The 11,648-nt window shown below is 38.7% G+C and overlaps 1 protein-coding gene across 7 annotated transcripts in view; it reads right to left on the bottom strand.

Moving 5' to 3' along the window:
- Positions 1–265: 265 nt before the first annotated feature.
- Positions 266–11,648, bottom strand: part of NCALD (neurocalcin delta) — an 84,936-nt gene continuing 73,553 nt past the window's right edge. For 4 of the 7 annotated variants that reach the window (XM_043507498.1, XM_038389567.2, XM_043507496.1 and 1 more), the window contains one exon: positions 266–7,052. In XM_043507498.1, the coding sequence (XP_043363433.1) occupies positions 6,955–7,052 (98 nt within the window). In that variant the 3' untranslated portion in view covers positions 266–6,954. Of the gene's footprint in view, positions 7,053–10,485; positions 10,604–11,648 lie in introns of all 7 variants that reach the window. The other 3 variants (XM_043507495.1, XM_038389564.2, XM_043507494.1) reach the window with 1 other exon arrangement.

Genomic DNA, 11,648 nt, shown 5'->3' with positions numbered 1-11,648 from the left:
GAATTGAAAAATTCTCCAGTGTAAAGCTTTGTTGAGGGACACAGAATTCTCACTTTTTGTACTTGATTTTCCTGGGTCTTTCAGTCTGTACCACACAAGGAGAAATTCACCTCTGGGCAAATGCTAAACCTTAACTAGGACGGAAGTGGTGCAAAGATTCTACATGGCCTTTAGTCCAGGAGTGAATGCACCTGTAGTGAATTCAAACCTTGATCTCTGGACAAAGGCACAATTAATATCTGTTCATTTTTCTGATCTTTTCATTTTGTTCACTATATACGAGGGCTCTGATTTGTCTTGTTCATTGTGTATTAAACATTTTAGGAGGGATTTTTTAATCCCTACTGTACAATTAAATAATGCTATGTTCTGGGACAGGATTGAAGGAATTTAATATGTGCATTCCCAAAGAAATGCATCAAATCTGTATGGATATTACTTTGATTCATAGACTAACATAATTAAAGGTGGGCAGAGCAGGATCTGAAGTTTGTGCATCTTATACCTCTAAAATGTGGCACCAACTTCAGCTCCAAAACTATCTCCACCTCAAATAATACAGATTCTTAGAAACCCAACACCACCAGCCAAAGTCACACTGAAAGGAGAGATACGGTGAGATAGTCATATGTATTATAGTCTGATACAGTCTCATAGGGTGGGAGTGGGGGAAAGACACAGATCCACCTTTCGAAATGACCTGAATACATATACAACATCTCCTGCAGTGTTCTTCATTTCTAGAGTGTGAATGTATTTCTTGCTGATTTGCAAGTCCTTCTTCACTTTTTTCCTTATGTTTTTTAAAAATAGCTGTTTACTTTAAGTGCAATACATCTCTGAAAAAATTCTGTAAAATAGGCATCATGGGGTTCTATGCCCATTGCCTCATAATAATTGTATATCAGATGTTCTTAATTTACAAGTAAAGATTTTTTTCAAGGCCAACTTGAAAACTAAAGCTGACCTTCAAAAGTCAAGCTGAGTTCTTTTCTTCTTGTGTATCATGATGGGGAACAAAGTTCTGCAGGCCAAATTATGTCCTCAGTTACACCTGTGAAATGCCATTATCTTCCATTTATACCCTTAGTGACATCTGCTAACCTGGCTGGAGTTCTAATTGGAGCACAGTAAACAGTTCTGTTGATGATGCACACGAAGGCACAAAATCCACCTGCCTCTCCTCCAGACATGAACTCTGAGGCAAAAGTATTAAAAACTTATTTATGTCACTGCAGTCAGTAGCTCTGACTCTGACTAGACACAGGGAGCAGATCTGCTAAGAAGATGCCATTTTTTTATGTAGTAATATCTAGGGTTGGAAGGATTTGATTTAAAAATATGTATATATATTTCTATTGATAAGGAAAATTTACATAGGCAAAGTAAGAAAAATGTTGTTTGAGAACTTATTAACATTTGATTTAAGGATATTTAATTTGTTTACTTTTGACATGTGATGTTGACAATTTGTGTTTTTAACAATTATAAAGCTTTAATATTTTGACTGTCAACATTGGCTGTCATTAAATAATTATTGCCTGGCCACCCATATTGTGTGGTTCCATCCACCCGCAATTTCCCACAACTATGAAAATTTCAAGAGATAGATAAATATAGAAAAAATTCTTAAAAATAAGCATTGGTCAGTCAAAATTATATAAAAAAAATTCAAAATTCTGCCAAGCCTAGTTGAATCTCAGCACGAGACCACACTTTGGGCCTGATTTTCCACTGCTTTGCATCTTGGGTAGCCATTTACAGCTATGCAAAGCGAATGGAGAACTATACAATTGTGAACTGGCAGCAGTGTACACCCAGTTTGCACAGGTGTAAATGACAACACAATATTCAAGGCAGGGCCCATGTCTTTAAAACAGCTAGTAAACAACACATAGATCAAAAATGTGCCAGTGCACCATGGGAAAATACTAGAGAAGCAGAACTAATTATTCACTCTTCTCAAAAGCAACTGCTGTGATCCTGTAGCTTGTTGGAAATATACTTGGTTTTGGTGGTAGAGACAATAAAGTTCCAACCTACTATTCTGCCTTTGTCCGTCCACCCTTGAGTGTTATTTGTCCAGTGTTTGCAAAGCTTCTTTATGCTTTTACAATTATATAGTGTCCTTAACATCTATAAAAACCAATTTCTCCTTCTTTAAATATATTAAATAATGTGTAAATGTACAGTGAAACACAGAGCAAAGAAAGATCCAGGATATTTAGGGTTAGAAGGGACCATAAGGGTCATCTAGTTTAACCCCCTGCAAAGATTCAGGATTTGTTGTGGCTAAACCATCCAAGACAGATGGCTATCCAGCCTGCTTTTGAAAACCTCCAGTGAAGAAACTTCCACCACCTTCTGAGGTGTCTGTTCATTGCCCTACCGTTCTTACACTTAGGAAGTTTTTCCTGAGATTTAATCTAAATCTGCTATGCTGTAGTTTGAAGCCCTGCTTAGCAAACAGTGGGTAAAATATTCCTTCCAGCAGGTCTTGCACCTGTCATTTCATCTTGAAGCCAAAAGACCAACCCACCACAGGTACTAACTGAATCAGCAGAGTTATGTAGAAAAGGTGGTTCTGTACCAGTGATTCATTAGAAAAGTGACCCTAGCCTCAAGCTCACACTTCCACCAGCACAGAGTGTAACTACACCCTAGTCTAGTGTTAGTACACCGGGCTGCAATATGAAACATCTAAGAACTATGGCTGGCTGGTGGCCTGTGCTACTGACATTTCCCTTACCTTGTCTGGGCTGCACTGCTCATGTTGCTGTGCTTTTTCCTGAGTTCACAAAATAAGCATTGTTTTAGAAAAAGGGACACATCTCAGATCTTACAAAGTTAGCTTTGAATGTACAGGTTTACCTCATAGAGTCATAGACTTTAAAGGTCAGAAGGGACCACTGTGATCATCTAGTGGGACCTCCTGTACATTGCAGGCAACAGAACTTCACCAAGTACCAAGTACAAATGTACTGAGAAAGGTGTGGTGAACTGTTCTGTTCTTAGATCATCATAGTATAATTGTCTCTAGGTGCACATCTTATACATTTCAAGGTGCACTTATACATCTTCCATTTAAAGTAGTTATCTACATAGTTTACTGTTGTTCTAAAACAATGGTAATGTTTAGGATATTTAAACATGAGAGAGTGTAGAGGTCAAATGGTAAAACAGAAAATAATGAAGCATGAGGCAACTCATCAATGATAGTGAGAAATGTTCAAAAGTCATAAGCTTAATAGGAAGCAACTACAACTTTACCTGAAGGTCTCAGAGGACCTCCAAATCCTTTGGGTTCATGGGGTTTCAGATGTTGGAAGAAGATTGTGCTTCATTTCCCTCAAACCCAGAGTGCCCAAAAGAGTATGCTAGCTGGCTTTATAGGGGCTGTGTTTCAAGTTCCCAATCTCAGAGCTCAGTAAAGTGAATACTGAATGGCTTTACAGCTTGGCTGCTATAGCTTTTGTACACCAGTTAGTCTGCAAAGATATCTGATACTCTCCTTTAAGGGCAAGCCCTCAGCAAGAAACTAACACCCCTTCTGTTCACTATGAATTCCATGTAAACAGAGTTCTAATTTATGTACTTTTACAGTTGCTAGGTCTACAAAACACTAAACATTTTTGGATGCCAGATCAGTCAAGTTTACCTATCAAACGTACACAAGTATTATTGAAAATGTATCTACACAGTTATAGTAAGTGGTATCAAGCAGCCTGTACTGTGTACAGTCTGAGAGTCAGATATTTTAATTCATTCCCTTAAAAATGGCTTTGTTACTGTGAAATATAGTTTTGGTCATTCTTTTTTTGAGAGATCACTGAGGTTAATAATGACAATTAGCAAGACAATAAAGAAATGATGCATACCAGTACTATGTTTGTTTTGTTAACCAAAAAACTGCAGATATTCATTTAACAAATTCAATTATTGATCATTTAAAAATATCTACAATTTTTACTTGCAGAGTAAGAAAGGAACAGTTAATATTTTGAGACAAAATAAATTGTGAAAGGCAGGCAGGAATAAGGAATAATCTTCATGCATTTTGTAAATGTTTATACAATAATCATATCTCCAGTTATTTATGTCCTCTGCAGCTGTGGATTACATTCCTAGTCTTTCAGTGGAAAGAATTACAACTCCACTGGCCTAGGGTCATATCACAGGTTGCATTTTCAAGCACATAAAGTACTAATATACAAATTGATTCTGTCAAAAAACAGCCAAACACCAAATTGAGGAACTAGGTTCTGGGCCAAAGGATTGTAATAATACAAAAAAAGAGATGGAACACAGCTGCTTAAAAAAGGCAAAATTTTAATAGTTTCAGTCACATGCAACTGCTTTCACTGTATTAAAAACAAATTAATTGTAGGAGCTATCCACTTTGCATACTTTACTTCAACTTTAATAAATGTCAACTTTTCTAGCCTGTCTGCTTTTGATCCACAAGCCTGCAATGATACCTGGGATTGGAATTTTTCAATGTGTATTCAGATTTCTAAAAAAATTTATATTCCAATTTATTTTTCTATGTAGTGGATGTGATGAAGTGACCCAAAGAAGGGCTTTAATACAGTGACACTGATTGCTTATGTTTGATGAAGGAGCAGATCCTTAGTGGGTATAAATCAGTGTAGATCCATTCACCTTAATGTAGCAATTTACAACAACCAAGGATCTAGCCAGATTTGTCCAAATGAAAAATGACCCTCCAGACAATAAGGAGAGAACTGACCTTTGACTCAGTGTGAGGAGATCTCTGCAGATTTCTTCTAGGGCCAAGGCCTTTCTGAGGTCTATTACTGGCAATCACAAAAAATTATCTTGAAGAGTACAAGTGCTTTAAAGGTTCTGTTTTGTACATAGTATCTCTAATGGGGTGTGGATAATACAGGGATGGCAAACAGCAAAAACCATTTCAGCCAACTAGAAAATTTCACTGTAATATTTCCAGTGACTATACCAAAAGCTAAAAAAAGTTATGTATTAAACCTGCACGAGTTCCTCTGTCTGTCTGTCTCTCACACGCAACTGTCTAGTCTTTTAGCTCATTTAGCAGGAGAATTACATCAATGGCATTTCTGTAACCACTTTAAATTGAAACTGATTCTGGATAAGCCCTTTAGGTCATCTGAGACAAAGAAATGGGCCTGATGACCTTTTATTCAGGATTGCTTTGCCACTTATAGTAAATTTGAAAGAACTGATTAACTATGTTATCTATAATTAATTTTCACTGTGCACCATATGTTAAGCATGACAGAGCAAAATGGTATTGAGAATTAAGTCAAGGATCTTTTTCCTTCCTAAATTACTGTATATATGTTCTCCTAGTTAGTGATAAGCAAAAACTTCTTAATATATTCTACTGCTTTTACCTGATGGCTAATCAGCATTTAACTAGCTTGCAGCAGCAGATCTAACCTATTTTACTCAGTTTATTTTAAATTAAGGCTAGTTGGGGTTTAGCGTTACAAGGTCACTTAATAGAATATCATCCTCGCCCCTCACACAATGATTATACTATAGCAGTCTCATAAGTCCCTGATATTGGGCAGTGACTGCAGTGATATATCACCTACCGTATCACAAAGCAGACTCAACAAATGACAGGTTATCTCAAACTCGGTCAGCATACCTCCTGTTGCTAAGCTTTTTTGCCAAAGCAGTGCTTGCAAATTCCTTAAGAGATCCCAAACCTACACACTGCTTTGAATATAGTGACCCTGACCAAATGAAAGAATTTTGCAGTAGCAAGTTTCAGAAATCCTTTTACATCCAAGTGAAAAGATAAACATTCAACAGTTTTCTCTTACATCTAATTTTTTTAAACATATAAATGATATATAAATATATCATTAAGCGTACCATTTCCTTGTTTCAGTACAGATCTTTCAACCCCACTAAAGTAAATGAATTCTATGAATTCTACAATTGTAGCTTTAAAACAGTTTGTGATAGCTCTCAAACCTTTAGAAGCAGACACAGGAACCGCATTATCTATGTGGGGAGAGAGAGTGAGAGCAGTCCAATCTAGACAAGAACATTCATAACAGTGGACATGTCTCAGTGTCAGCTGCTTACGGTTGCACAATTGTTATTTCTTAGCTCAACTCCCAGTCTCCTGCAGTAGAAACTGCTTTATTACTAATTTGAAAATCTCTCACATCTCGCTTAAATGTGTGTTCAATACCCAGTTTGTAATATACACAACTACACTTACTAATTCCAAATGGCAATAGGTAACATCCACCTGGTTTTTTGTTTTAATTAGAATTATAAATTGTGTTTGCTTTCCAGATAAAACCATGTTAAATCAACCAGCATAAGCCTGTTAAAAAAACAGTTGATCATTCCCTCCCCCCCTTCTCAATGCACCTTAAAAACTTTCACAGTATTGAAACAACGTGGCATTGTAGGGAGACTGAAGTAGGCTAGAATTTGCTAACTTATTGTATTAACACTTCTTACTCATCCTGTTTTGTAGTTTCACTTGTGCCTGCTGGATTAAAAAAAAAAAAGACTGTACAAATCAAATACTGCACCTGTTGTAACACTTTGCACTTCAACCACTACTGTGCTTTAGATCCTGTGGGTGAATTTTCAGCTATTAAAGCAGCATTCTAAATCTGGCAATAATGTGTTGCTGAAGGTTTTTTCCTTCTTGTTGTTTACTTTTGAGAACAGACAAATTGAACAAAATAAAATCTTCTAAACAAGTTAACACCACAATGTCCATTTAAAACAGTATTCTGTCTGTGTTCTGGACAAACTATTAAGAGCATTCAGCATTCTTATAATGAATCCACAACAAAAGAAGCTAAAAGATGCCACAAAAGAAGGCATAACTGGTCATACAGAGGCAACATCACCATGAATGTTGTTTGGCAAAAAAACAAAAAACAAAAAGCAGATACACAATTCATCCAAAGAACTGTTTTAGAATTGCCCTGCACTGCTAGGATCACACTGAAGGAGACGGACTATGGATGGATCACTCTTGGCTCCTCGGATGAACTCTTCCAAAGAGAGTTTACCTAATAAAAAAAAAAGTTTGTTTAACATTATAAAATGCACTAATCAATCACAGCACATATGCAATGCTTTAACACTATGGATGCATACAGAAATTTACAAATTGTCACTACAAGGAAAGCACAGGGAAATGGTTAGGCCTTGCAATCTGCCTGAAAGTAGCAAAATCTAGGCTCTGGTGGATCAATACTGTGGGGAGAGACTTTCAGATTTGAAGAACTCTCTCTGAGGGCAGGTCTACACTTCGGGGTTAAGTCGACCTAAGTTACGCAACTCCAGATACATGAATAATATAGCTTAAGTCGACTTATTGTGATGTCTACACCATGCTGGGTTGATGGGAGAAACTCTCCCATTGACTTACCTTAGGCCTCTAGTTCCGGTGGTGTACCAGAGTCAACAGGAGAGTAATCTGTGGTCAATTTAGTGGGTCTTCACTAGACCCTCTACATCAACCCACAGTGGATCAATTGCCGCAGCGGCAATCCATGATAAGTGTAGACATGCTCTGAGAATGCTCCCCCCATTTAAATGTGAGGGCAGGTGGCACAAGTGCTTTGGTTCCTTGCAATAGACCCAGAATCACAGGAGGAGACAGGCAGACTCTAAAAGCTATGGACTTGCTCTGAGTACACACAAGTGCCTTTTCCAAATGTATGTTTGAATTAAGGACCCATATCCATCTATTCACCTGGGGTTTCTTTAGAGTGCACATTACAGTAGTATCTAGGTGCTGAGCAGGAAATTTGTAACTGCAGATTTTATCAATACAGGACAACCTCTATCTCAGAAGCTTTTGTGCATTAGAGCACATAGAAAAACTTCCACTGGAATGGAGAATTGGTCTGAATTTAACAAGATGAAATTCAGTAAAGATAAATGCAAAGGGCTTCACGTAGGAAGGAAAATATCAAATGCACAGCTACAAAATGGGGAATAACTGGCTAGGTGATAGTACTGCTGAAAAGAATCTGGGGGTTATAGTGGATCACAAACTGAATACGAGATAATGTGACACAATTGCTAATAAGGCTGATATTCTGGAGGTGTATTAACAGGAGTGTCATATGTAAGACACGTAATTGTCCTGCTCTTCTCAGCACTGCTGAGGCCTCAGCTGGAGTACTGTCTAATTCTGGGTATCACTCTTTGTGAAAATTGTGGACAAATTGGAGAGAGTCCAGAGGAAAGCAACAAAAAGGGTAAAAGGTTTAGAAAACTTGACTTATGAGGAAAGGTTAAGAAAACTGGGCATGGTTAATCTTGAGAAAAGGATACTTGAGGGGGGACCTGATAAGTCTTCAAATACATTAAAGGTTATTATAAAGAGGACGGTGATCAATTGTTCTCCATGTGTCCCCTCAAGGTAGGACACGTAGTAATGGGCTTGATCTGCAGCAAGGGAGATTTAGGTTAGATATTAGGAAAAACTTTTTAACTATAAAGATAGTTAAGCTCTGGAATAGGCTTCCAAGAGAGGTTGAGGAATGCACATCATTGGAGGTTTTTAAGACCAGGTTGGACAAACACCTGTAAAGGATGGTCTGGGTTTACTTTATCCAACACAGGGGACTGGGCTTGATGACTTCTTGATGTCCCTTCCAGCCCCACATTTCTAGATTCTATGACATTCTGGAAAAAAAAAAATTAAAAAAAAATCTGTTTCTGCAAAATCAAAATTTTCTATGGGAAAAATTTTGATTTAGCTGAAAATTTGACTTTCCATTGGGAAAAATTGGAATCAAATATTTCAGATTGGGTTGAGTTGACCAGAATCAGATATTCTGTTTTGTTGAACTGACCCAAAATGTTTTGTTTTGTTCAGTAAAACATTAAACTGCATTTCGCTCTCAGCACATTGCCTTATGGGATTTGTAGTTTGGGCCCCCATTCTGAGCTCCCAGGAGAATACCTCTCCTATAATACAATGTGGATTTGTGCCTCGCCTGAACTCCCACAAGGTAATATGCCAGAATGGGAAATGCAATTTACTGTTGAACTGACTTCAAACAAAGCATTTCAATTGGGGAGTATCAAAAGTTTCATTTGGACTGAAAATGTCAAAAAGAAACATTTCTACATTTCCAAATCAAAACACTTCAGTATCTTTTTTCCCCGCACAATTTTTTTTTTTTCAAAATTTCAATTTCTTGTCCTGATTTGGGATGAAAACAAATGTTGAAATGTTGGAATTCCCTGTGGGATAGACATTCTGAATTCTGCTCAACTCTAATTTGCATCTTCTTCAAAGTACATTGCTGATGCTGTTCTGCAAACCAGATGGGCTTCTACGCTCTCATGGCAGTGTATGAGTAACTCCCATTGCAGCCACAGAGTATTACTTGTATCCTATCACCAGAGAGCAGGGACCCAGGACAGCACTTGCTGAATTACTTGCCATATACCCTGGACATTCTGGTTCTACGTTGTTGTTGGGTTTTCCCCATCTTTTCTAGAAAAGCCACAATCCTGCAAAGGTTTAGGCTTGTGCTTAATAGAAGACCATGGGATTACTCATGATGCACACAGATAAGCACATATCTAAGTCTTTGCTGGACTGGGCCTGTAGCAAGTAAGCTCTTTGCGGCAGGCACTGTCTACTGCTACTTGTTTGCACAGTGCCTAGAACAATGGGTCTGCAATCCCGACTGCTGCGTTTAAGTGTGACCACAATACTAATAAATCATAATAACTAATGAAGACCAAATTCATCTGCTCAACCGGCAGTACAGTAGAACCTCAGAGTTACAAGCTGACTGGTCAACCACAGACCTCGTTTGGAACTGGAAGTACACAATCTGGCAGCAGCAGAGACCAAAAAAACCCCAAACCCTCACCAACTACAGTATAGTATTATGCTAAATGTAAATTACTAAAAAAATAAAGGGAAAGTTTAAAAAAAGATTTGTCAAGGTAAGGGAACAGTTTCTGTGACTTTTTCATTTAAATTCAAATAGTTAAAAGCACCATTTTCCTTCTGCATAGTAAAGTTTCAAAGCTGTATTAAATCAATGTTCAGTTGTAAACTTTTGGAAAAAAAAGTTTTGTTCAGAGTTATGAACAACCTCCATTCCCGAGGTGTTCGCAACTCTGAGGTTCTACTATACTTCTGTTTTTCCCAAAACAATGAGATTCCTAACACACTTGATCAAAGCTCCTAATTCAACACACTCTTCAAGAGCCAGCTATGCTGTTAGACAGGGAATTTTAAAGGAGACTAAAGGGAGATAGGTTTCAGAGTAGCAACCGTGTTAGTCTGTATTCGCAAAAAGAAAAGGAGTACTTGTGGCACCTTAGAGACTAACAAATTTATTTGAGAATACGCTTTCGTGAGCTACAGCTCACTTCATCGGATGCATTCAGTGGAAAATACAGTGGGGAGATTTATATACATAGAGAACATGAAACAATGGGTGTTACCATACACACACTCACCTGGGATGTGGGAAACCCTCTGCCTGACTTGAACTCACAGCACCCATATTCCAGAAGTGAATGTTTAGAGCTGGCTCTTGGTACTCGGGGCTCACTCTAACTCTCCTGATTAAGTGTTCTACAAATAATTAAACATTGATTGGGCCAGAGAAAAAGACAGCAAGAGACTGACTCTATATCCAGTGGTTAGGGGCTCACCCGGGATGTGGGAGCGTCCTCTTCAAGTGCCTGCTCCACTGACTATTTAATTATTTATATCAAGTGGAACAGCTTCAACAGGAGAGAGAGAGTGAGACCTGCCCCAGAAAACTCCACAGCCTGGTGGTGTGGAGCTTGGAGACCTGAGTTCATGTCCCTGCTCTAAAGAATCCAAGTCTCCCACATCCCAGGTGCGTGCCCTGGCTAAGGGCTATAACTAGGTGGGTTTCTCTCTGTGTGTGTGTTTTTGCAAGAAAGGGTTGACCTGGTTTAGGCATCTAACTCCAGGAGAGGTTTTTACGGCTAAGAATCCAGAGCAGAGATAGGCATCTTCCTCCAGCCCAGCTCATCAGTCTGGTGCCTAGGGGGCCCGATCTGGGCTCTAAGCCCCACCCCTTTCTTCTGCATTTCACTTCTGGGTAGTTTAGGCAGCGCCCCGCTCAGCTTGCTGGCTTCAGAAGATCCCTCTCTCATGTGCCTAACTTGCTCCATGTGCTATATGGGAAGCCTGGGCACCTAACCTGGGCCTGAGGTTTCCACTATGCAGCCTAGGAGTTAGGGGTTACAACGTCGAAGTCCCTTTTTGATCTAGCCCTTCGTGTTTTCATCTTCAAGGCATTTTATCAACATTAACTAATAAACCCTCCCCAAACCTTTTGTGAGTTAGGTAAATGGAGAAACTGCAGCAGACAGGTTAAAGGGACAAGTTCGGCTTTCAGTTGCACTGGTAGAATCCAGAGCCTCTTTGCACTGAAGTCAGCAGAGCTAGAACATAATCAGGTCCTAAGTGACTTCCCCAAGGCCATAGAAGGAGTCACTGCTTTAAAAATCCTTAGGGGAGAGATTGAGCCCACTGACTGTCTTGACATCAGAGTGATCTCTCTCTACTTCCTAAATCAGTCTAGCTCTTTGATGGAAATCCAGCTGTCAGTAACTGCAGAGTACAGAGTGTTAAAGGGAAATGC

Source organism: Dermochelys coriacea, chromosome 2 (assembly GCF_009764565.3).
Source record: "Dermochelys coriacea isolate rDerCor1 chromosome 2, rDerCor1.pri.v4, whole genome shotgun sequence".
Taxonomy (NCBI): Eukaryota; Metazoa; Chordata; order Testudines; family Dermochelyidae; genus Dermochelys; species Dermochelys coriacea.
This window is presented reverse-complemented; position numbering and strand designations above follow the sequence as displayed.